The sequence below is a fragment of the Clytia hemisphaerica genome, unplaced genomic scaffold (genome assembly GCF_902728285.1).
Source record: "Clytia hemisphaerica strain Z4C2 unplaced genomic scaffold, Clytia hemisphaerica genome assembly, whole genome shotgun sequence".
Lineage (NCBI taxonomy): Eukaryota > Metazoa > Cnidaria > Hydrozoa > Leptothecata > Clytiidae > Clytia > Clytia hemisphaerica.
The window spans coordinates 408,334-435,826 of NW_027103721.1; the positions used below are offsets into that span (position 1 = coordinate 408,334).

The 27,493-nt window shown below is 35.5% G+C and overlaps 2 protein-coding genes across 2 annotated transcripts; one reads left to right on the forward strand and one right to left on the reverse strand.

Annotated features, from left to right (window-relative positions):
* Positions 1 to 274: 274 nt before the first annotated feature.
* On the reverse strand, positions 275 to 8,201 carry LOC136804326 (uncharacterized). Its single transcript, XM_067061032.1, has 3 exons — positions 7,998 to 8,201; positions 881 to 990; positions 275 to 555 (listed from the first exon to the last, which is right to left on the reverse strand). The coding sequence occupies exons 1-3, from the start codon at positions 8,125 to 8,127 to the stop codon at positions 331 to 333; spliced, it is 465 nt and encodes a 154-aa protein (XP_066917133.1). The 5' UTR covers positions 8,128 to 8,201; the 3' UTR covers positions 275 to 330.
* LOC136804403 (uncharacterized) lies at positions 7,406 to 12,140 on the forward strand. Its single transcript, XM_067061118.1, has 4 exons — positions 7,406 to 7,596; positions 8,262 to 8,802; positions 9,079 to 9,153; positions 9,993 to 12,140. Exon 4 carries the CDS (start codon positions 10,701 to 10,703, stop codon positions 12,138 to 12,140), a length of 1,440 nt encoding a protein of 479 aa, XP_066917219.1. The 5' UTR covers positions 7,406 to 7,596; positions 8,262 to 8,802; positions 9,079 to 9,153; positions 9,993 to 10,700.
* Positions 12,141 to 27,493: the final 15,353 nt, after the last annotated feature.

A 27,493-nucleotide genomic window follows, 5' to 3' on the forward strand; every position in this document is an offset into this window, starting at 1 on the left:
GTTCAGTATTAATCAATTCAGGGTCTTTGTAAATTACAAACTTGGGTTGATTGATCACAAGCAGATCAGGCTGAAAGCTTTGATTGCTTGCTTCAATATACGAAATACTTGACAATTGAATTACTTTTCCTTCATTTTTCCTTTTGGGGGTGGTTTCATTTTGTGGTGTGTTTGGAGTGGATGCACTTGGAGTGGATACGCTTTGAGTGGATAAGCTTTGAGTGGATAAACTTGGAGTGGATCTGCTTTGAGTGGATTCAATTGGAGTGGATCTGCTTTGAGTGGATACACTTGGAGTGGATCTGTTTGAGTGGATACACTTGGAGTGGATCAGCTTTGAGTGGATACACTTGGAGTGGATCTGCTTTGAGTGGATACACTTGGAGTGGATCTGCTTTGAGTGGATACACTTGGAGTGGATCTGATTTGGATTGGTATTTCGTCAATCATTTTCTTGGTTTTGGGAGTGTAAATCTGAAGTAAGCTTAATGAGTCCTGAGCCTGTTCACGCCTACGTGGCGAAATTGGAGGTGTGTCACACGTGTACATCCAGTCCTATGTAGAAATCCGATTATTGTGAAACCATGAGAAACAATATATTTTCTAGTTAACATATTTTCAATACTTCCCTCTGCACGTAATATATGGACTAATTTTTTCGAGCAATAACAGAAAAAAAATGTGCATGAAATGTGCATGCCCAAAAATTAGTATGCACAAAAGTTTGTACGTATAAGGTATATAGCGGAAAAATGTTGTCTCCAACTGTCTGCTTTAGCCCATTTTTACCCCCATTTTTGTTTTTTATTGTGAAATGAAACAACCCCCTGACAATTTCTAAAAATTTGAGCTGAATTGAAAGCAAGGAAAGAAAGAATACCTGTACAATATTCCAAGCACCAGTCCTATCTAATGGAGGGAAACCAACCAAAAACTTTTTGAAATCTGAATATTTCATGCCACAGACATCGTTATCGTTATTGTCATTTTCTAAAATTTAAACAAGGGATACTTTTATGGACATTTTATTACGCGTGTTACTTCAAGAGACTTGTTAGCGTGCTAATTTAAACAAACTTATTCACAGGTAATATGCAATTTCTCGCTGGTTTTAATTAACTTCACGGATGGATGTATGGAGGATGGAGGTATCATAATTTAAGCTGGTGGAATTTGGTATGCGAATAATAATTGCTGGTGGAATTTAATATTCAATAGTCCGTCGCGATCTCCTAAGGGTCTATTGCAAAACTTGATGATGTTTTCTCTCATTTTGGCTTGCGATTTTGCAAAAAACCTAAAAAATGTGACAAAAAAATTTTAAAGCGACATCGAGCGCTCATTTTTTTTGCTTTATGCTACAAAATACCATACCTTCCCATAAAAATAGGTTTTAGGGGTCATCGACAAAAGATTTTCGAATTTTTTATCGGCATTTGGCCGATAAGTTTCAAACCCCCCCCCCTTGCTCTTATCAGCCAAAATTTTTCAAGATAAAGTTTTCCCTTTTTGAAACCATAGTTTTCTCTAACAGCGTGTTCGCCATCTTGTTGACCTCGCTATCGCCGCCCGTCTTCATTGTTTATTTTGAGTTTTGACTTATTTGACCCACATTGAGTTTGTTTACATACCCGCGTTGATGTCGAAAATTAAAACGAAAGTTAAAATGACGTGATGAAGTCGCATATATATCAGCACGGGGACCAATGAAAGACAAGTATTTTCGCAACGCTACTTCAAAATTGTACTTTAGGGGTGACGTCCATTCTCATTTTGCCACGACGAACGTCAATTTGACGTTTTGGGGGGTAGGGGTTTTTCTGCTTGACGTTCGTTTTGTGACAAAATGTTACTTTCCATATTTCTTTTCCTCTCATCAACCAAGATCACATTATTCGCCATTTTTTAAAACGATTTTTAAAACCAAAACAAACGGCCCGCTGTCTATGTCTCGTATTCCTTTGTTTATAGATGGTCCGCGCGCGTGCGCAGTCCTTCAATTTCACAGACGGTCGGTCTTTTTTCCTTGAAATGCCGTTATTCTATTGATTATGATTATGGAGATAACTAATTTCTGCAACTTTTGGGAAAAAGTTAAGAAATAGTAAATAGATAGCGAAAGTAAAGATGGTTGACGAAACGAAGAGGAAAGTGAAACTCAAGATATTTAGGGTGGGACATGTACGCAAATCAGCCATTTGTCCCGCTGTACGCCCGCATAGGGCTAACGTCCCGCATTTCCAAAAAATTATAAGATCACAATTTTTAAAGACCAGTGATTGCAGAATGCACTTCCGTTTATTTGAATACGGAGGCTAGATATACCTCGAATTCGAGGCTAGAATATAATATCACAGGTTCAAAATCCAGTACGATTCCGAATCGGTATTATATTATGGCGCGCCAAATTACTTTTTACTACCAACTTTTTATTCAACACCAACTTTTTTTTTCGACACTAACTTCTTTTTTCCGACACCAACTTTTTTTTTCGACACCAACTTTTTTTCCGACACCAACTTTTTTTCCGACACTAACTTTTTTTCGAGACCCGACACAAAGTATTCTTGTCTCGCTCACCCAACGCCCGATTAATATAAAGTGTGTCTGGGGCTTAAACAATCGCGCGCATGGTATGTGCATGTGAAACTTTTTTTCAGATGAGATGGAACGAAAAAAAAAAAATGAAACACAAGCCTGCAGGAAGTCCAAAGTATTAAAATAGAACTGGTTTTGACTGAACCTGAAATCATTCCTTATAGTTGAGTATTTTGGGTTTTATTTCAAATTTGGTTTGTGAACCTTAGCTTTCTGTTTTTCTTTTTTGTCTATCCCCATACGAAAGCATCCACCGAAGAGCTTTTCGATTGTGAAATGGTCTATGGAAGATCGAATGATGTGCATGCGTTGCCGCTATATAAACTTAAAGGCCTTTTTACACTTTGAGCAATTAACGTTAGCAGGTAATCGAGACAATAGTTCGGAAAATAAGAGTATCGGAAAATAAAAGTTGGTGGTGGGAAAAAAAATGGTCTCGAAAAAAAAAGTTGGTATCGGAAAAAAAAATTTGTTGTCATGAAAATAAACTTGATGTCGGTAAAAAAAGTTGGTGTCGAAAAAAAAAGTTGGCGTGTCGAAAAAAAAAGTTGGTGTCGAAAAAAAAAAGTAGGTGTCGAAAAAAAAAGTTGGTGTCGCAAAAAAAAGTTGGTAGTAAAAAGTAATTTGGCGCGCCATATTATATCTTGCGCCACAACCCCCGCTGGGGGGCTTAGAGCACCCCCAGACCCTCAGCTCAAAATCGCACTCGCTTCGCTCGCGTTTTGTTTGTCACGCATTGTAAATTTCGGAACTTGGCAACTATGCACCATCACCCTCCATGTTTTCTTTTTCGAGATAAGAGCAAACGCTATCTCGCCGAAAAAATTAAATTAATCAACATAAAAGGGCTTGCGGAACTAGTCTAGCATGCTAGACGACTTAACTCAGTAAAAAATAGGAAGTAGAAAACTTGACAGGAGCATCAATATAGTCGTCTAGAATATTTTGTGCATAACAAACTTTTCATAAAAATTCTCTTTTTTCATGTTTTTGGATAACATTTTCAGGGGGTCTTGTTGGATTGTTTTGGTTTGTTTTTTTTTTCTTTCACTTAGAAATTCTCATTGGCTGAAATTTTTATTTGTTTATATATTTTTTTGTATATGATTGTTTTCTCACCCCGCAGAAATCTGCGGGCCCTGCTGGAACTCCCGTAAGCTACGGAAACCACCTTAGCCCAGTCGTTTATTTTAACCATATCCCGACATAAAAATTTCCCGCTTCCAACAAAAACGTTATAAACGACTGGATTCCCAGTCTATTGCGGAACGAGCGTTCTGTTTTCGCAAAGCGAAGAAATTTCAAAATGTTTAAGAAATCGACGACTCCATTATTAATACAGAATTTATAAAACAAACTAATAAAACCTTTACATTTCACCAAGAATTTATTGCCAGTGAGTCATAACAATAATTTCAAAGAAGAGGATGTTGAAAAAATTAAAAGACAGATAAAAAAGTCATTTGTACTAAATTTTGTAATACTTTTGTAGTAGTTTCAAAAAATCTTCCTGGAAAAAGTATAACGATATCCGGCAAGTACAAAACGCCTACTACCTGCTACTTAATACTTACTACCTACTACTTACTACCTACTGTAAAATAGCTCAAAACGGCTCGAAATTACCTTTAAAATATTCAGCATGTTAAAATTAGCAAAATCTGAAACTTTGGTGCTAAAAAAGTTAAAACTTCTTCTTTTATCGTACTTTGAAGACTTCAAAATATTTTCTCTCTTTTATTTTGTTTATGACTTTTTCCCGCGCTTTTTCTATAAAGTTTACAGACGCACTTCTTCGTAGAAGAGAAAAATATTTCCTTCGCACACTTATTTATTCATGTCAGTTTTATTTATAAGAATCGATCAATCTAAAAAGTTAAAATACTTTAAGTAAGTAGAGCCCTATGTTTCACTGGGTACTTGCTGAAAATCCTTTGACATGTCTTTGACATTTATTGACAAAATAACCCTTTTGAACCAAACTATTGACAGGGTCGTTAAATATGACCTTTGTAGACTTCATTTTATGTAGCAAAAATTCTTATTGTGCTCAATAAGATGCTTTCAGTATCGCAAGGTAGAAATTTTCAGTAGGATAATACTACAAAGAACTGTTTTAGAGGTGTCAATTTGACCATGTCAAAGTATTGACGAAATGAAATTTTTGATAAAAATATTGACACAGTTATTGAATATTAAAAGCTTCGCAAACCAATTCCAAGAAATATTTTGGCACCATTTGATATGATGCAGATCATACAATAGGATAGAGATAGATTGACCCCCTATTTATATATATTACAGAGCCTTTTTTAGACATTTACGTGTATTCTTATCGTCTTATAATAAGAGTCATAAGAGGAAGTATATTTAGGAAAAAGGAAAGTTCTTATAATAAGAGTCATAAGAGAGAGTAGTAGAAAAAATCAAGATAATGGCCTTTTGTTTTATACTTCAGTATACTTATACGAGGCGAAGAGAATATTTACTCACTACGTAAATATGCTAAATATTCTTTTAGATAACACCTTTTTCAAGTAAATATAAGCAAAGACTTGTGTGTTAGCATTCAGATATTACAAAACCAATTTTTTAGAATAGAGATTTCGAACAAGCGAAGGAGAGTTCTGGTCTGTAAAGTATACAAACTGAGTAGGTAGTAAGTAGTAGGTAGTAAGTAGTAAGTAGTAGGTAGTAGGCGTTTTGTACTTGCCGTAAAGATATCTGCTCAATACAACTTTTCACAAGGTAAAATAAAAAAAATAAAAAAATAAAACTGTAAAGAGTAACATCGTAGCATGGACATGGACTTAGTAACATAGGGGGATTACAGTGGTATTTAAAAGGGTAACACAGAGCTTTTAAACTGAAAATAATTTGATGAGTTTTAAAAGATCCTTCTAGAATTTTTCAACAAACGTATCCTGTAAAAAAAAGACCCTATTTCAATCATGAAGTCATTAAAACAATAACACATTGATGTGAAGTTTTAGTAATAATGTAGTCTTTCTCGTCATTGTTTTGATTCTGTAGTTTTAAAATATTACAGTAAATGTGACATTCTAATATGGACTTTTTGATAGTTTAGGATGTCATAACTAAAAGTGGTAAAGAATAAAATCCATTTTTACAAAAATATCACTAATTTATAAATTCACTACTAGTTTTCATACATTCATGCAATCAAAAAAGCAAATCATGCAATGACTTCAAACCTCTTGAAACATTCCAATATTATAAGGCAGCGATCACGAACCTCTCCGGATGCATTTCATTTTGCCAGTAACATGTTCAAGAATTTTGAGGAAAATGTTGTGAAAGAGCTTATTTTATTTGGAAATTATTTAAAGTGTTTGAACTGAATAATGACCACCAGCAGCAGTGAATTTGAAATTTTCTACTACTGACTTAAAAAGATTAAAAATAAAATGGAAGTGTATTTTCTGATTGCTGCCTTAACATGTAAAATTTAATGTCACTAAGCATCACATGTCACACACAAAACATCCCATGTACTACCAAAACATTCACAATTTGTCCCCCTTTTAGTGTTGCATTATATTATATGTAGCTACATAATATTAATATTGAATCTTGATGGGAATCTGGTAATGTTTGCGTTTGCTTGATCTCAAACTACAGCAAAATTTTTCTTATGGCGTGTTGAATAATAGACCTTATTGAAGTTTTTGATTTTTCTAAAAAAGCGATGTGTATTGTCTGTATTGTCTGTTCTTCGCAGCATACCTCCTCAACAAATGTTACTGACCACAATCACCCAATATTCGATGGCGTATGTATGATCTTTGTCGTAACAGCGTTTACTCAAATACGCTGAACCCCGTGTTATAGACAACATGACAAAAAAATCATTGTTCGGCTGAATGTAAAGTTTAACCATGACATGACATTTCCAATAAAATTATAAATAAAGTCTAAATGTTAAAATATTTTGAAATCCAAATGTTGCTTTAAATCTGACTTGACAGTTGCAGATATTTGGCTGGTTTGATCTCAAGCCATAAAAATAGTTTTCGATGAGATCAAATGATGTAGTAGGAATGGTTACTCCAATCAATTGTCACAAAAACGTGTCATGCAGTACGGATGCCACAAGGTAAACAACCATCTGTCAAACCATTGCATTTATCGAAAATTTCAAGTTGACAACAAAAAAAAACAGCCACACACATTGTCACATTATAGCAAGTGGATGGTAGGACAGCCTGACAGTTCTCCTCTCCCAGAGGAAGTGGTAAAAAACCTCAAGAATGATACTCGAGTAAAATTTCCAATAAGTGGGAACAGCAGTAACGTTATTTTACAAGCAAAAAATGCCTTCCAGCTTAAGAAATCAGCAGGATCCTGCCTTGACAAAAATCGCCATCTTTGTTTCGCAAGTCTGCAAAAGTGAAAGTAGCAGCAACGACATAAAAACAAACATCTCGCACTTGATTGTATAGTCAAACTCGATATAATTTTAAAAACACTTTTATTTTATAAAATAAAGAAAAGTCTACTTTGCTCCGGGTTTTTTCGTGAACCAAATCGGTAGCATTTCTCGAACATATACAAATTTACGTCCCGCGTACGCAGATCTTGCCAAAGGATGCGGAACGCGCGTTTGAGCGCGCTGCGCGTGCTCAAACGCACGTTCCGCAAAAACCCATTAATTCCGTTTTTTCCCGATTTTCAAGTCCGATTTTTCATTGCGGACCAAATGGAAGCATCAAAACAGACCCACGGAACTTTTGTGAAGTGAAAAAGAGGTTAAGGACACTCAAACACCCTTTTATCGCCCTTTCTGAAGGAAAATTCCGCCCGCTCGGATTTCTTCGTTCAAACAGAAAATATTTTCGCCCGACCGACCGACCGAACGACCGACCCACTTTTTGATGGTTGGAATGACGGGAACCAAGGAATTTTTTACGAATGGCCAAGAAGGAACAAGGAAGTTGGTTGAAAAAGATTTTCGTCCCAATACTTACTTTTTTATCGGTATGTAGCTTGACCCCCTCCCCCCTTTATCGGCCAAATGCCGATAAAAAAATTCGAAAATCTTTTGTCGATGACCCCTTAGAGAGATTTGAAGACCTTCATTTTTTGACACTTTCAAAATTTTTGGGTACGTACCAGCTTTTTGCTTTAGCTATCTCCGGGTTAATTTGAGAAAAAATGAAATTCCCCAGGTTTTGCTCATGGTGGTTGAGGCAACACCATCAATTATTTTCCTTTTCTGATGTTAATTTGCAGATCCTCCCCTACTATTACATCACCATCCACCTAAAAAATTTCCAAAGAGAGGGCAAACAAGCACATGAAATGTGTGTGCTCCCCCCTCCCTCCCACTTTCAAACAGCAAACTGATATAGATAAACACACAAAAAAGTATTCCTTACCTAGGAAATATTCTCCGATGTCGGGAAATTTCTTGGTAATTTCAATGATTAGCTTTCTTTCTGGCATTTTATAAGTTCGAACTTCTTCTCTCTCTGTCTGCTGTCTGCTTTCTTCGTTTCGTGAGCACATGCAATGAAAGCGCTCAAAGCTTGATGGGTAATTTACAAAACCGCGCGGTACTCTTTCTTGGAAAAAGACAAGAAATTACGTAAGCGAATTGTCACCGACGCCCGTGCTACTTAAAATAAATTATCTTGCCATAGGTAATTAAACATGGCGGAAAAGTAAAGTGACTTGAAGATCGGATTCCCGGATTCCCGTGACTTGATGGCAGACGTATTCAAATGCTTAAAGTGTAACCGCTTTGAAGCTCTCTCACTTCGTTGTCTTCTTAACCATTATCGTTCAACCCATGCTAATGAATCTTCTTTCAATGTTACGTGCAATGTGGATGGATGTCCTGCTACTTTTTCAATTTATAACTCTTTATACAAACATATAACAAGAAAACATAAAGAAGTTTACTACCGTCAACAGAACGAGGGTATAATAATAAACCCTCAAAATGCCAACGAAATTGAAGTTGACGAAGAACCAGCCAATATAGAAAATTTTGATGACACGACTGATACTAGTGACAATGAAGATCTATATGGGAATAATAATAATCCTGAACGTGCTGCTGATCTCACTGCTGATGAACAACAACAACCGCTTTCTTCTTCCTCGTCTGCGTCAGAAGATGAACAAGAAGACGAAGATGAGAATGATCATGCTCACCAACAAAATAACGATTTTATTGAAGTAAGCTTATCACCGCTATCTTCAAATAAGAAGTACCGGCAATGCAAAAAATATAATAGAATCATTCAAATTTAAATGCACGTTCAACTTTTCCATGCTTTGCCAGTAATATGATTACGGGCCAAATTTATGCTATTAAAGTTTTTAGCCCCACATACATTGCAAATGAGCAACCCCACTAACTAACATATCAAAGATTACAACTTGAAATAATGATTTAGAAAAAAGCATATTATATAGACAAATTACATTTGTGTACAAAATCTTATTTTACAGGATTCGCAATTACACCTTAAGAAATGTGCTGCAATGTTTTTGCTTAAATCCAAAGAGCGGAACAAACTGTCACAGGTAAGAACATACCTAAAGGGAATAAATTAATGTGAGAATTAATTAATGCGGAATTAATTATTGCGAATGACTCTCCAAGAAATTTAAGTTTTGCAGAATTTGTTATTGCAAATGAGCTCTTATTTGATCGTTTTTACTGGGGGGTTTTGGGCAAAAATATTGCGAAAAATTAATTCCCCAATAATTTATTCTCGCATTGATTTATTCCCTTTATCTCTTAGAATTTATCTTAGCCAGTGACAAATTTATTTTTTGACCTTCAGAAGACTCGAAACTACCGTCAATCCAGCCATCTTTCACACAAGGCATATAACATTCACACCCTCTAAAATCAATATTTTTCTGGTCTAAATAATTCTTATCCCTTTTGTATTGTTTGTTTCATTTAGAAAACTGAAAATGAGTCATTGAATTTAAGATTTGAAGTTGTAAACCCAAAAAAAACGTGATGAAAAGGGGGTGTGAATGTTCCATGCCTTGTGTGAAAGATGGCTGGATTGACGGTATGAAAAAAATCCTAGTGTCGTCTATTTTGCGATGGAGAGACACCCTCATAACTAACTATGCATAGATAGATTGATACCGTGAGTTGATCTAATCTCGCAAATATCTTTTCAAACTCATCATAGCAACAAAAAAGCGGCAAATTAATCAAAACATTCACGATATCTTTTCACAGAAAATGACTAGGAGAATGGTTTGTTTGAATGTTTAACTTTTAATTTACAGAGCAGAAGAATGCTATGACGAGTTTGAAAAGACAAAATTAGACCAACTCACGGTATCAGTTGGTGAATGGTGATAATAATGTATTTTTTCCTTTATTTTCTTATCTACAGGCCACAATGGAGAAGATCAAAGATAATGTTACATCTTTGGTTGCCCAACATTGTGATATTCTAAAATCAAAAATCATACAAGAACTTGGAATAACTGAAAACGAGCATGTTGCATTAGTTAATGAAATATTTGGAGATGAGAGTAATATATTTGAAGGACTTTCAACAGAGGCACAGCAAAAATCGTTCATCAAATCAAATCTATCCCATGTGAAGCCTGTTGAAATTGTTCTTGGTTCAATTTTGAAAAGAAAACGTAAACGAAATGAACTTGTCATGTCACAAAAACAGGAAACATTTATGTACATACCATTACTAGAAACATTGGAACAGATGCTGAGTAATGATAAAATTTTGTCTCTCATTTTAAGACCTGCACGATTGACTGGGAACGGCTATTTTTATGACATTTTTGATGGATCTGTATATAAAAATGATGAATATTTTAAGCAACATCCTACTGGAATTGCTCTTATGTTGTTTCATGATGAAGTAGAAGTGTGCAACCCCCTTGGGAGTGCTGCCACGAAGCATAAAATTGATATGTATTATTATTGTATAGCAAACATATCACCTAAATACCGCTCACGTGTATGTGCTGTTAAATTACTGGCCATTGTTAATGCATGACATGTTAAAAAGTATGGAATAGATAAAATACTTGCGCCTATTATCGATAATTTGCTTTTATTACACAATGGGCATGTTATGAATTTGAATGGCAAGGAACAAATTGTTCATGGAAAAGTTGTGATTTGCCTAGGAGACACTCTTGGACAGCATTTATGGGGAGGCTTCACGGAAGGCGTAGGGGGTGCCTATCAAAAGTGTCGACATTGTTTTTGTGATTTTAATACATTGCAAACAGTTTTCGATTTGGATAAAATTACCCAACGTACAAAAGAACTTTATGATGGACACTGCACAGAAATTGAAAATGCAACCGGTGAATTTCAAAACGATTTGAAAATCACTTATGGTTTAAACCAAAGAAGTCCATTATGTCGACTTCCCTCATTTGATGTAATTACTCAGCTCCCACAAGATATAATGCATATTCTTTTTGAAGGAACTGTTCAGTATGAAATACGGCTTGTTTTAAAGGAATTTATTACACATAAAATTACATCACTGAGTGCCATTAATGGTTCCATTGCTAATCATCCCTATGGCTATTCTGAGATATCTTCCAAGCCTCCACCAATAAGAGAAAGTGTTTTTGAAGGCGGATATAAGCTCAAGTACGAGGCAGATCAAGCACGTCTATTTTTAAGACTATTTCCTTTCATGATTGGTCCTTTGGTTGGCTTTGAAAATGAGTACATTAAACTTATTTTAGACCTAATTGAAATTTGTCAGATATTGATTGCTCCAGTTATCGGAAAAGAAACAATTGCATTGCTGAAAAAGAGAGTACCTAAGCATTTGAGAGAATTCAAGCGTCTTTTTCCAGAGGTTAACATTTTACCCAAACATAATTACATGTTACATTTTGCCAACTCTGTAGAAGAGTTAGGTCCTCCTATAAGACACTCCTGTTATAGTTTTGAAGCCGCACATAAATACTTTAAGTCACTTGCTAAATCACAAAATTTCAAAAACCTACCTTTTTCTCTTGCCAACCGTCATCAATATCTTGACACTGCTAATTTTGGTGACAACTCAGAGGCTGGCTCATCGCATCCTTTATTCAACAAGGAAAAACTTAATGGGGTTGTAAAACCATTGTCAGCTAATGAACGGTTAACTTTGAGAAACAAATTTGATGAACGAAATTTCCTCCCAGGTATAGATTTTGGAACTGCGGCTCATAAGGCAAGTTGGGTTGTGCGATTTGGTACTAAATACTGTCGAGACGCCTTTTTAGCAGTAGGCTTTGATGAAGAAAAGCTACCTTTATTTGGAAAAATACATCAAATTAATATAATCCATGGCTATTTATATTTTGAAATCGAAAAGTATGAAACACTATGTTTCGATGATGAATTTAAAGCCTATCAAGTTGAATCACAAAACGAAACATCGATTGTTCCTTATGAATCACTGTTGGATTATAACGTTTTTCATCTTAAAAAAACAGATGATTGTTATTTTATTCAAACGAGATATTTTTTGAATGATATTATCAAGTGGTTAGGAGCAAAATAAGATTTTTTACCCGCCTGACACCTAAGAGTAATAATAAAACAATTCTTTTAACAGAAAAGTTTGTTTTTTTAATGTGTGTTTATTTCCATTATGAATAATATTAGGCGATATTGATGAATAAAAGTGTATGAAAATACAGAAATTGGCTTATTGAAATAGAAATAGCGTATGCCTTCTAATTGTTTATATTTTTCATATGAGACTTTTAGCAGATTACCATTTTACACTTAATTAACCCTTCGTGCATCTTCCTATATTTTTTATAGGGGACGCATCTTGGTGGGGGGGGGGGCTCGAGGCCCCCCTAAAATCTCAGGATAGACATACTCTTTTGTGCTTAATTGTAGGGGGGGTGTAATTAAATGGGGGGGGGGTCGAACAAAATTTTTTTTCTAGGGTAGTAGGAGGGGTAATCAATGGCTTAAAGTGTTGCTCTCACCGAAGGTGTTTCAAAACCGTCGAGTTTTCAATAAGATTTCAAATATTCTTTGAAATAGAACACTTTTTTGGTCAAAAAATGGTCAAAATTTGGCAATTTTTTCCCAAAAAATGCAAAATGACCCCCCCCCTATAATTAAGCACCAAAGAGTAAGCTATGAACCTGAAATTTTGACCAGTGGTAGGTAGGGATTATTGGGGACGATATGCAAAATTTCAGGTCGGCCACCTGTTTTGTGTGTATTTTAAAGACCAGAATGTGAAATCTGCCAAAATTAGATATTCGACTGAAATTCAAATTTGATGCATGATTTTATCTTAGAAAAGGATAAGTGTCAGAAAAAAGTTACTACCAGAGGTAGATATTAGTGATACTAGAAGATTTGCAAAATTTCAAGTTGGTCGGTCACGTTGTTCGGATTTTATGGACCGGTCTGTATTTTACCCAAATTACTCACTTTCTGGACAACAGGTGGTCAGATTGACTTGAAATTTTGCATGCAGACTTAGATTACCAATATCTAACCCTGGTCCAAATTTCAAGTCGTTACCATTTTCCATCTTGAGATATAAAATATTAGGGCTAATTTGGGCAAAAAGGGTAATTTGGGGCCGGTCTGTAAAATATATGCACGTGACAGGTGGAAAAAAATTGACCCCACGCCCCAAAATTATACCTTATAGGAAGTCTACAGACAAAATTTGAGCAAAAAATATTGACAAGAAAAAAAGTTAGAGGGGGTCCTTTTGTCGGCAATTTCAAAGAGCGATGACGTCATCACTGGTCAATGACGTCACCTATGATGACAAAATTTTTTGTGAAGATGTCAATTCATATTATGTACACCTGCAAAATTTCATTTCGAAATTCAAACCATCCATATCTCTCACTTTAAGAAAAAAATTACTTAGCATTCTTCAAACAAACTAGCTTTTGTTGTTATCAAGAAAGTAATTACTTATATTTTGAGAAACTAAGAATCTTATATTGAATTTAGTAATTTTTTACTTATCTTAAGATTTCTTTAAGTAATTTCTTACCTGGGTACATTTTGAGTTTTTACAGTGTAGAAATATCCTGTTTAAATCTTCGTAAATAATAATAATATTTATCAGAGACATGGATGGTTTTATTTTTTTAACGAAAAGCCAAATGTAGAGGATGTTTTACCGAAACAGGTTGTGATATCTAAAACCCTAACAAGAACGAAGCGCAGCAGGACAACCGATATACCATCTTTTAATCGAAACATTTCCTTTAAATCCTGGCTGTGTAGTGCCGTCTGTGGCTCAATTTCTTCTATCTCAGACTTTATTGAATACAGTATATGGCCCTCAAAACGGAGACGGCCCCCAAAACGGAGGTCGTCATTAAAATGAAGATTCTGACTTTTAGATTTATCAGAATTAAACGATTTTTGTTTATTTTGAAAGAATGATGGTTATACTTAAAAATGAGCATGTTTTTGCTGGTTTGAGACGGATTCAAAATAACATATTTGCGTATAAAGGAAATATTTTAACACCAAAATTAGATGAAAATTGCATATAACTCACTCTAGCTCCTTGGATAATCGAAAATAAGTTATGAAAACGGGGTATAGGAAACTTTCTACACCTAATGCCGTTCAGAAAATGCAGATACATCTGTGACTTTAGAGGCTGGGTAAAAGATATAGCATCTTAAAGGTCAACCAGTATTTTGGAGCCCTAGAATCAGCATTGATAAAACCGAAAATTTTAAATATGAGAAACAGAAAAAAATCTTAGTATTCCATTCCTATCACCTTGAATTAAAAGTTTATTACAAAAAATTAACATTACATATAAAATTTTTCGCTGAATCAGCAAAAACGTCAAATTCTGTCATTTTTTTGCTAAATATAGGAGAAAAATATCTTTAAAGCTTAATATTTTCAGTTTCAGTTAAGCTTTTTTTCTAAAATTTTCACAGCTTATTCCATACATGAATGGAACTATTTTCAAAAGATATTTGTTTTCAAAAACTTGATTAAGGCGTTGTTAAATCAAAATTGTCATTTTGAAAATTTCTAAATTTTCAGTTTCAGTTTGGACTTGGAAAATCTTGAAATATTTCATAAAAATCATAGATTTTACATCCATCGGGTCGTAAATTTAAGGGAAAACACAAATATGTTCATAGTTTTTCCCCCTATTGCCACTGGGCTTAATAATTTGATTTTAACTACACCTCCGTTTTGGGGGCCCTAAACCTGCATTTTGACAACCAGGGGTATACTGTAAAAACTTTATCAAACTAATTTATGCCCAAAACCCTCTAAATCACATTTCCAAACAATGGTCAAAATTTTGTATTCATATCTTAAAGATATCTCGAGAAATCGCCAAAATTGCAAACCTCCGTTTTGGGGGTACTCTGTACCAGAGTGTATCTCACGATTATCGTAGCGTAGTACACTCTGTGTGCATTGTCTGTTTGATAAAAAATTTCCCGTACGGAGACCTCTACGATAAAATATAATTTTAAAATAAAATGGCAGCCAGAGTTACGACAATTGTAAACAAAGGGATGGGGTCCATGATTGAGGGTCACTTTCTAAGCATGTTTTGGCTGCTTTTTTAATGTTTTTGAGCCAAACTTAAAGCTGAAAAGTAACGAAGACATATTCAAAATTGTCTAACAAAAAATTATTTTCCCATTACCCTATATTTTCCAAAGAAATATTTGAACTCTCAATATACTATCTCTACCCTGGTTCTTCTTAGCAAAGTTGAGTTCACTGACGTGTAATGATAGCATGTCTTCTTTGACGAACCATTTCATGCCAGCGACAAAGATGGCGTTGATATCTTCGCTGAGTGAGCTTGGCGGTTCCTCCCCCGAGAAGGCAACACGATCGAGGACGATTTCCAATTGATCTGATCGAGTGTGGGCCAGTTGACGAGTAGCTTGAGACTGTCATCAACATAGACTTCTTTGTGGACGATGTCGTGCACTTATGGATACTCTGATTGTGAAAGTTTTGCAACCTGACGAAGAGCATGCTCAGCTTGATTGCCAGATGGATTCAAACCAACACATCCAGCTCAACCAATCAACACTGAAGTTCACCTGTCAACAGCAATGCGAGTGTTCAAAGAAGTAGAAGCAGCTGGCAGTGAAATATCCTACAGATGCCCCAAACGCAGAGAATGCAAAGACTGCAAGCACGACTGAAACGAAACCATCAGCATCAGAGAAGAAGTTGAAAAAACAATCATCAACAAGTCAGTAACAATCGACTTCGACAAAAGCATCACAACAGCTTATCTACCATTCACTGCTGACCCAACCAAACGTCTCTCCAACAACCGTGAGAAGGCAATGAAAGTGTATCAACAACAGATCAAAAAGCTCAACAATCCAAAGAATTTCCATGACAAACAAGACATCCTTGAATCAGAAGGAAAGCTACAACAATTAGGGTATGTCGATTACGTCACAAACTTATCCCTTAAAATTCAAGCGAATCTTCATAATGAACAAGTCAATTACCATCCCATGGAGAGCAGTCTGGAAAGGCAATTCTATCAGCACCCCATGTAGGATAGTATTTGATGCATCCCAACCAACGTCCACCGGTGAAAGTCTCAATGATATCTTAGCAAAAGGCACCAATAATCTTAACAAACTTCAGGAGATCCTTCTTAGATGATGGAGTATTCAATGTTGAAAACTACTTTGATCAAGAAGAGGAATTCTTTATCATAACTCAAAAACTTAGTGGGCAATATACCAACTTAATCATTTTCTCTCCTGAGAAAGCTGATCTTCTCATCGCTAATGTCACTGGTTATTTTTTGGAATGGAAACGAAAGAAGTTCAAGAATGAAATGCAAAACGTGTTTTTTAAGATCATGCGAGAAAAAGTCTTGCAAGTGCGGCGAGAAATGTGCGAAGGATGTTTGGAGGACTACCAAAGTCAACTTCATCACTACTGTCTCACAACGGAGACTAAGCAATTTGTAGAAGATGCATTTTCGAATCTCCTTAAAGTGGTCGGTGAAGAGGAAGCCATCGAAATTTGCAACAAGACGCTACAGATGAAAGGTGAAATCAAATATTCCAAACAAGAACTCTTAGTTGATGAACAAAGGGTCAGAAATTTGAAACAATTAATTTTAAAATAATTAAATTGTTAAATTATTTTATTACTCATAATATACCGTTCCATAAAATTAGAAAAGAAATAAATAAATAAAGCTAATGAAATAATCATATTGTTGTCTCTTGATCTCTTATAGAAAAATGAATCACATCAATATAATAAATCAGCGTGTTAAGATAATCCACTTGTTCGATTTTCTTTTGTTGGGTACACTTCTTTACACCTTTTGCTTTCTTTGATTGAATTGGGACCAGTCTCTTTTTATCTTTGTAGTGAGCGTGATGGTACATTGAGTACATCTTCGCATTTAACTTGATAATACTCTCATTCAGCAAAGCCTTCAAAGTAACTCACTTTTTTTAGTCTGACTTACATTAAGGCAGTTGAGCTTGACGAAAGCCTCAAATAACTTCAATAAAATACCTTGAAGACTTTCAAAAAGCGAACGTTCCCAAATTCATTCTTTACAATTAAAAATAAGACATCATTGTTTTCTTTAATCACAATTACTGATGCCTTGGTCATTTTGTTATTACAATACTCCATTTCATTTATATTTATACATTTCTTCTAGCTTTTTGTTAGTGCTAACATCTTTGTCCTGTTACTTTTATTCTTAAACAACGTACGTAGCTGAAACTTAAAGCATCATATATATTATAATGATGTTTCAGTAACCCTACCTTACGCTAAATGCTTTACCTCGGGTGAAATGATTGACCCAAAGAATAAAAGAAATAAAATACAAGTAGAATCTAATCAGAGAGCAATATATTCAGAGCTTTAATGAAAATACAAGTGTCCATTACAGAGATCGATTCGTTTCATTCTTTCATTTCATCATTTGAAAATTGAATTATTTGTCGATGAATCAAAATGTTTTTCGATGGCAAAATCCAATGCTTCCTCAAAGTCCATATCTTCTTCTTCTCTAACTCTTTGCAAAGCTTGCATGATGGCTTTATGAGTCATATTCATTTTCATTGCCCGGAGAAAAAGGATCTTGTATTTATAAATTTCATTAATTGATAAACCAGTCTCTTCGCATTCGTTGAACATGGTCTCCCAGATATTTATTGTTTCTTCGTCATTGGACATTGACTAACTGTCTGGATGAACCTCATCTTCTTCCTCTTCAGATTTATCAGGGTGGGCTTTTGCAACATGGCGATTGTAGTTGCTTTTTGTGGAAAGGTCTTTTCGCAATTGTCACATTCATACATCGTCGCCTTTGGTTTTAAACATTATGAAGAAATGGAATCTTTTCTTGCCAATTTATAGGCCAAATGCAAGAGGAATCCGATATAGGGTTTCTCTTTAGGATCTTGGATTCTTGTTCTTCAATTGAATACGCTCATGTCTTCTTTTTTTCTTTTCTTTACAATCGATTTTGGGACTAAGCTAGCTTGATCTTATTCTACATTTCCTAGTCTATTTTATTAATCATTTTGGGACTATCACCTAATTTTTGTTTGGGATTACCTAATCCCTATTAAAGATTACCCAATCCCTCTTTGGGATTACCTAATCTAAGGCAATCCTTTTTGAGATCACCTAATCCATGTTTAAGATTACCTAATCCTTCACTTATATGGCGTACGATATTCACATTAATTAGGTTAAACTAAGTTCCACAACCTTAAACCAGGTTTAGTTACTGCTTAAACCAGGTTTAAGCTCCTCTTAAAATATGATTTATAAAAAAAACTATGAAACTTTGTTTTAACTCACTTAAATAATATTTAATTTCTTTATGATTTTTGTGTTGTGCTTTGTTTTGCTAGAGAAGTCGTGGTTGATTGCTGAGATATTGATAGAAGGTATGATTTGAAAATTATGAAATGAACAGACTAGAGCGTGCAGGAGCTGCTGGACATGAAGATATTCTTCATGAAATTGAAAATTTTGTTGATGGACTGACCAGAAATGTGATACAGGGGCATCGCACTGGTATTCATAATCTGTTGAATCAATGCTTTAGAAGTCTCAGAAATAGCACTGTTAATGTGACAAACTTTTCCCGTGTTAAAAGGAAAATAACAAACCTTCAAGAAACATTATTAACAGATGATAGAGAGTGAGCACTTTAGATAACTCTAGCACTGTTAGCGAAGAAGAGTATTGCAGAAGGTACTGGAGCGCATCTTGGAAAGTCAGGTCAGAGAGCAAATCTTAATCGACTCCATGCAGTTTGGTTTTATGCCTTGTCGTGGAACAACAGATGCCATATTCATCTTACGACAACTTCAAGAAAAATATCTTGGAAAAAAGAAGGACATATCTTTTGCCTTTGTTGACCTTGAAAAAGCCTTCGACCGTATAACACGGAAAGTGCTGTGGTGGGCCATGCGAACTCTTGGTGTTTCTGAATGGTTTGTAAAAACGGTTCAGGCTATGTACAATTCTCCAAGATCTCGTGTTCGCATCAATATCAATGGTAAATTCAGCGACGAGTTTGACGTAAACGTTGGTGTGCATCAAGGCTCAGTCCTGAGTCCTTTGCTATTTATAATTGTCATGGAAGCTCTCTCTCGGTCATTTCGTACCGGTTGTCCTTGGGAATTACTATACGCAGATGATTTGGTTATTATTGCAGAATCTAAAGAGGAGCTTTTGTTCAAGCTAACCCAGTGGAAACAGGCCATTGAGTCAAAGGGTTTACGTGTGAACACTCGGAAGACCAAAGTAATGCATTGCAAACATGGTCTGAGGGAAAGGCAAAAGACAAGTAAATGGCCTTGTGGTGTCTGCTACAAAGGAGTAGGGAAGCAACTCTATTTTATGCCGCCAATGTAAAAACTACATTCATAAACGATGCTCGGGCATAAAAGGCGTTTAAGGGAAGATTTTTACTATGTTTCTCCTGCTTGTCTAAATCCTGTTGTTGTACCTCCCTCCCCTGTGTTTTCTATAGACGGTTCAGATCTTGAGGTAGTACCCACATTCTGTTACCTAGGTGATATGATTGGGGACAATGGAGGCTGTTTTGATGCAATTACCTCAAGGGTGAAGTCTGCGTGGAATAAATTTAGACAGTTGTTGCCAATTTTGACTAATAAGAGCATCCCATTGCAATGTCGTGGTCGTGTCTTTACTTTGGCCTAAGGGGTGTTTTGCTTCATGGAAGCCCGACCTGGGCAGTCACGGTTGATGACTGTAGCAGGCTTGTTCGAAATGACAACGCGATGGTTCGTTGGATCTGTTCAACTCGTCTGGCTGATAGGATTTCGATGACCCAGCCTAGAGAAAGACTTGGTATTCCATGTATTGAAGACTTAGTTTCCCAAGGTAGACTTCGTTGGTTCGGTCATGTGCAGCGTATGCACGACGACTGTTGGCAAAAAAAGATGCTCACTCATGTAGTGCAAGGGAAATATGTTGGCAGACCAAAAAAGAGATGGTCGGACAATATCAATGCGGACATGAAGTCCCTCAATGTCAACATCGACCTGACAAACGATCGCATTGCATGGCGTACGGCCATCAAGAGAGGAAGGCGTCCAACCCCAGCTGCTGGGAACAATGGACGATAAACCGTGCAGTAAGTAAGTAAGTAGTAAGAACAATGTGTCTTGCAACGATCAACAAATGGCCAGCGAGGACCCGGGAGATACCAAATTAATAGGAGTATGGTTGAGCACCTCCTTGACTTGGGAATAACAGTAAAGGACATTGCTGAAAAAGGTCTTCTTGGGAAAAAGATCCATCCAAACACTTTGCATAATTTCATTCAAACTAATGGAATTCAAAGTTTTCGACAAAGATTTACAGTAATTCAAGATGCAGAGCTAACATCAATAATTTGTAATCTACATAAGAAATTCCCTAATTCTGGTATCAGAGAGATGAAGTCAATGCTGAAATGCCTAAACCCTCCAGTGAATGTACAAAGAGACAGAGTTGCAAGAAATTTAGCACATGTTGATCCTGCTGGAACCGCAAGAAGATGGGCTCAAGTGATTCCGAGGAGAGTTTACTCAGTTCCCACTCCAAACTCTTTATGGCACCTTGATACCAGTATTGTAAGAATTTATTTTGAATTTGAGGAACAACTGGTTTTTTTAAGGACACAATTTTTGGAAGCCTTCGTATTCTTATCTTATTTACCTCTGAAACCATATGTTCTAATATACTTTGTTCCAATAAAAAAGATGTAATCCTTTAGGAAAACATGGGAAAACAAAGAAAAGGGGCTGCTATTTTGAAAATGTCAGGAAAATATAATATATATTATAGTCGGCCATAATTATGCGTACAATTTCTATTAAATTATTAAAGAATATGTCTCTCACAGTGACCCCCGGGAGTGACCCAGACATAACTTCTTCTCTAGGTTTCTTCTAACACTCTAATAAAAATACAAAGAACTTGTTTTTTGGCCTATTCTCTCAGTGGATAAGGGTCCGACTGGTCTGACACAAGGGCTTTCTAATACCATTTTTCCTCTCGTTTTAGATGGAATTTTGTCATAAATGCATGCATTGATGGTTACAGTAGACTGGTTCTATATTTACATGTACACACAAATAACAAGGCATTTACAATGTTATCTGATTATATCACTGGTATTAGGGAGAGAGGAATCCCGAGTCTGCACACATAAAAAATCTGATGTTAACTATTGATGGTGACCAGCACAACAGCTGGATTGCTGGGAAACCTGTCCACAACATACGAATAGAACGGCTATGGAGAGACGTTTTCGCGAAAGTCATGAACAAGTATTACTTATCATTTACCACAATGGAGAAAACCACTTGTTAGATATCGAAAACCCAATACATATGTCAATACTTCATCACGTATACGGGAGAAGAATTCAGAGAGACATAACTTTCTGGCAGAATGCCCACAACAATCATCCAATTAGAACAGAAAGAAACAAGACCCCGAGACAGTTATGGAACACGGCAAGTCTAATGTGTAGAAACACCAATTATACAGCAATGCACAATCTCTTTCGTCGAGATGCCTCAGAATACAACGATATTATCTCAAGATTTGATGACGAGTACCTACTGGAAGAGCCTGATAATATAGAACACGTGTTACCGAGATTCCCTTTGCCCGTGACAAATGCACAGGTGAGCTAATTCATTTGAATAACTCTTTTGATGTTATGGCAGACAGTGATATTGAAGGATTTGACATTTATTATAACATATTAAGACACATTCAATCCTTACAGGCTATTTGAATCTGTTCCTGGGTGACTCAACTAATCTACACAAGGCTAAAAAATAGAACAGCAAGAATTATTGAAAAGTGAAAATTATGAATATCATTTAGAGAGCTTAAATTCCTATTTAGTGTGACATTTACTTTAAAAAATAATTTGCGGGTATTTGAATGCGTAGAATTTTTGTCACACACAGATAGTTTCTGCCGCTTTCTAACCCCAATTTCAAACTGAAATTGACTGAGAAATTCCAAAGACATGTAAGATGGGTTCCCTAAAATGTAACTTTTATTGAATCCCAGCATGTCTTAAGATGAATTTTGCCGTTTTTGGATGTTGAGAGTGCCAAAAAAGTGTAAAAAGGTTTTTAACCAAACCCAGCATTTCTTAAGATGCACTGTCTTCCTTCCATCCGTTGTATCTCTGATCATATCTTGGGCTTTTGATACCCGATTTTTAATATTTACTGAAGTACGAATTTTTGGTTTAGTTTAGAACTCAAAGTCCCCTCAAAGTACAATAACCTAGTCGTGGTTGAGTAACAGAATTTTACTATTTACCCAGTGGTGGCTACATTTTTGCAATGGGGATAAAAAACTCACCGTGGATGATTTTTAGTTTTTTTTTTCAATGGAGAAGGGGGAGAGGGGGTACTCATTCGATAACAATTTCTTAGAACTTTGACCTGTAAAAAGTAGATCAAAATAAATCACCTATTTTTTTCAAAAGAAATTCTTCGTACAGACTACAAAAGGGAGGCGTTCTAAAAAAGGGAGTTTCTAAAAAATCGATTTATAATTCGTGAGAATGCAAAATTTCGTCAAAATATTTACTCTCGGGTGTGGAATTAAAATGTCCTGGGTGGAAAATTTTAGAAAAGCAGGCTAATATAGAAGAATTGGGGCAAAAAAAGAACTTTCCAAAACATTTTCCCAAAAACCAATAAGCGGGCGGGGGTTGGGGTTTGAATAAAAATCTATATAATAATAATAGCCGTACGTGTCTGAAGCCTTTTTTGCAGCGTTTTTGTTTTCGCTAGCGATTTCAACTCTCGCGGGACTTTTATTAGGGGGTATTGTTTCATTAAAAAGCAACAGTTTTCTGCCTGTTTTATTCAAAATACGAATTGTTCGAATCCCCCTGTTGAAAATCATTAACACGTCACAAAATTAATTGCTAAATAGAGAAAAAACAGCATTACTCCAAATACATTTAATCAGTCATCATGGAAATTCTACGATAAAAGATAATTTAATCGATACGCAGTAGGGAGGAATGAATGACATTGTCTTTTTTGATTGAATGGAAAAATAATGATTTGAAAGATAAATGTGATTTATTATTTCAATCAGAGCTTATTACATAACTTTGCATCGAAGGATAAAGTCGTCTTTTACGACAGCTGAGATGGCTATTGTGTTGTCTTCAATGAATAACGACGTCTGGGACCGCTAGTGTTAAATAATATGCTTAATAAAAATGGGTACCCTAATGAGCGTTTATTAATTTTTGGAAAATTTTCTACCCAAGACATTCTTATTTCAACCCCCCCCCCGCTTATTAATTTTTTGAAAATATTTTTGAAAGCTCCTTCTTTTGCCTTGATCATTCTGAATTAGCCTTCCCTTCAAATATTTCCCACCTAGAATATTCTTATTCCAAGCCCCCCAGCTATTAGATTTTGAACAATTGTAAAAATTGTTTAACCACCCCGTTTGTTAATTGGATATTTCAAATTTGAAGGGCTTCATAGACTTCAAGGCTATATTCCGAGTCTTATTGGATCATTTTTGAACTTTTGGATCTTCTTAAATCTCAAGTCTAGCGCTAAAAGTCAGAGTTAAAACTTTACCATTCATACTTAATTTAGAACATTGGTTACTATTTTTCGTTGGGAATTTTCCTTTCTTAAAATTTTTTCCTCAAAGGAGGGGCGTTTATTCAAGGAGGTGTTTAAATGAAGGAGGCGTTTTTTCGAAGTAATACGGTACCCACTAGTAAAACCTCTTGTTTAAACACAGCTATGAACCTGACACTTTTATGGAATTCTTTCTTATTCCTGGGAGATTTACAAGATTACTTCTTCAAAAGTATTTGAAGAATAGGAAAAGTAAAGCTGTTTTTTTTTCTTTGTCTGAATAAAAATATCAAAATAGAAATGCTGTAAAAGGTGTTCGTTGAATATCTTTCACTTACATTAAAAAAACTGGATACAAATTCTATCAAAAGTTCCGATCCAAACGGTATGTCAAGTAAAGTTTGAATCATATCATAAGTTATGACATTTTGGACACTAGGATACTTCATGAATCCCCTTAAGATTCTTGTGAAAGCATAGATGTCTGAGTATAATGAGGGTGGCACTTTTCCTTTTCGTACTTCTGGTGGCATGTGCATAAACTCGTCAAACTGCTTCTGTTGATATAATGTGAGAGTTCTTGCACTATCGCGTCTAATAGCATGCGAAAATCCAAGAAGAACGGGTATGTATATCTTGCCATTGTACTTTAAACAAATGTTTTCTGGAACAATCATGTTATGAAGAATCCGTTTGTCTTGTAAAAAAGCAATGGCTTTGGTTAGTCCAATGATGATAGATTTAATTATTACAAAATTAGCATCACGAATTTTATGGAAATTTCGCAACGTCAAATCTGATTCAGAAGACAAAGCCAAACACGGGTTACTTTTGTACCATGTCATGCTGCTACCATAAACAATATTAGGATGTCTCCCTACCAAAGAGAGTATTTTCATTTCTTGCGCCAAATCGGTGAAAGATCTTTTTTCTGAATAACTTGGGGTCTTTCTACATCTTTTGAATACATAAATCTCACCGTTCTTGAAGGTCTCTTTTGAAATACTATGGCTGTTGGTATTGCATATAATATTACTCAGGCATATTTCATGATCATCAAACTTAAATACTTCAATGGGGCATTCTAACAAAACACGATCTACATTTCCCAGAAAATCCGAGAAGTTGGCAGCGTCGACCATTATTGACGTTCTCGATTCAAACATTCCGTCAAGCTTGAGTTTGGAGAGCTCACGCCTGCGATAAGTCAAAAAACGATTGTTAGCATCCCAAATAGCAGATGCATATTTGGCGCGCTTAGTTGGCTTTTCGGTTTGTTCTTTATTCACCTCCTTTAAATGGTCCACTACATCAGCTTGATCACCATTCTAAAGTTGATGTAAAAGATGGTTGAATTAATTATTTTTTCAAATAATTTTGAGCCAAATGTCAGATTTGGTCGACGAGATGCCTAGGAAAGGCCTAGGAAAGGGCCAAAATGCCTGAAAATAGAAAACCAGGATCCGGGGTGATAAGGGGTACTACACTCGATTCGAGAGCGACAGTATGTGATGCCGAAAATACAGGTAGTGCACAAGTATTATGGACAGACAATTACCTGATTCGTTTGGTCTTCTAAAGATAGTCCAATCGATGCATTCATTTCTTCTTGGTGCTCATCATTCTAAATCAATTCAAATTAATTTTTTAGCCTATATCAATCAATTAATCTGCGTGTAAAAAAGCAATGCTTTTAACTGTCTGGGTACTTAAGATTTTATTTGTGATTTTATTAAGATTTTTTGTGATACATTAAGATTATGTCGATTATTGCTATCTCAGCCTTTTCGAGTCAAAACCAAACTATTGCACTTTAAGGCAAAAAGTGGGAATTTTAGGAGGAAAATTGTAAAAGTTTTACCCTTTTGAATATAAGAAGGTTGAAATATTTACCGAAATCATACGTTTTGCTTCAAAAGTTATCATAACTGTTCTAATGAAGGAAGTTTCTTTGACTTTACCATTTCTCGGGAACTCGTCTGAGGTTTTAAAGACACGCAAATAAGAAAATTAGAAAAGTTTAGATTTCCGGACTTTAAATATTGACTTACTCCGCAGTCTATTCTTCGTACGCTTGATAAACTTTTTGCTCCCTTCATTGGAGTCGAACACTTCAATTAATATTCTTTCAATTACTTCTTCCATTATTAGTTTTTATGTTCACTAAAATAAATAAGCAGTAACATAACACTTTTCAATAATATATGGACAGAGGAATAGCGAAGATCGATAGACCAGTCAAATGCATTTATATGAATAATGAAAAAAATATAAAAACATTCTTGCTTGAGTTGAGCTTATATTTGACCTTTTCTTTACATAGTGTGCAGAGGGGTCCAGCCCCCAGTAATTTTCAGGGGGGGAGGGGGCTAATGAAAAAAGCCCCCAGCTAAATTTTAAGAATGTAGCCCACACCTTCATGAAACGAAAACTCAGAAAAAAATTGTGCTTGACATGAGAGTTAAACAAATTAAAGGTAATCTAAATAAGGTTTTCCTATCAACAAATATTAACATTATGTGTCCTAATATAAGGACAAGCTAAGCAAATTTAATAGAATTAACATACAACAGCAAAAAGGATAAAACAGTATATTACACTTCTATCTTCTAAGTGTTAAAGACTAGCTAAAGAGGTAGCAGGTTCAATTCCTGTCACTTTTCAAAGAGATGTAGCTCATTGGCTAGTGCACTTTAGTTAAGTTTAACAAGACACTTACAAGGCAACTGATTTGAATTTCCAGTATTTCGATAGTGACAAATTATATAAAATAAAATTATTAGCATTTAGGCATTTTTTTGAACTGATGTGAGGATTTGTTCAAAGAAACTCAAAGAAAATGTGCTTGAGAGTTTTTAATCAAAATAAAAGTCATCTAATAAGATTTTCCTATTATTAACAAATATCATCAACCAACCCCCTAAGCTCAGAGGGGGGTGCATTCTATGTCTTTGTAACTACTAAAGTAAATATCGACCAATCTCTATAGTACACTATTATGTACATGTAAAAACTCTTAAAATAAAATATTCCACTAATATGAATTGGGTTAGGAAAATAAAAAATAAGCTAAGATACTTCAAACCGCTCCCATGCTGACGGATTTTCTAATAAGTTTTTAAAAAGAGTGTTGAATTGCTCTTGGTCACTGAAAGAGCGACTGAGTAGAAGAGTGAACCCACAGGTACTTGCTCGTGGCAACATCATATGTGGATTGTCTTGACCATTAAAAGTAACATTTATTTTCTCCTGCATCATCTCCATACCAGTCACAAACTTCATAAAAATTGACGCCTCGGATTGTGAGAGCTCCTCGATAAAGTTTTGAAGGAAAACAAAACAACGCTGCTCAGCTTCTTTAAAGATTTGACTTTCTGAATCAAAGGTTGGCTTCAAGTTTTCAACAATATCGCTTCCATTTGGTCTCATTGCTTTAGCGTAGCCTTGAAGACATTCCTCTGTCAACATATCGAAATCTTTGGAGATCACCTCAGCTCCATCTCTCATCAAGGCACACGCATGAAACGGCTTTACCACAAGTATGAAGTGTGCCAATGTTTGAATAACCGATTTCAATGAATCGACACTCAAGAGTGACTGACACTCATAACTTGCTAGGGTATTTGTCAGTCTAACCCTTTCTTCATACAAAAGTTCGGATTTTGTGAGACATGACGTGAAAAAATTCTATGGTACTTGATTCAAAGGAAGAAATAAAGCTGCCAGATAGATCCATGCCGTAGCGGCC

Excerpts from the sequence above, each read along its gene's own strand:
- LOC136804403 (XM_067061118.1), top strand. The coding sequence starts at position 10,701 with ATGAATTTGAATGGCAAGGAACAAATTGTTCATGGAAAAGTTGTGATT.
- LOC136804326 (XM_067061032.1), bottom strand. The coding sequence starts at position 8,127 with ATGTGCTCACGAAACGAAGAAAGCAGACAGCAGACAGAGAGAGAAGAA. Across the intron at positions 991-7,997 it reads CATCGGAGAATATTTCCTAG|AAAATGACAATAACGATAAC; the intron begins GTAAGGAATACT and ends TTTAAATTTTAG. Across the intron at positions 556-880 it reads GTGCTTGGAATATTGTACAG|GACTGGATGTACACGTGTGA; the intron begins GTATTCTTTCTT and ends ATTTCTACATAG.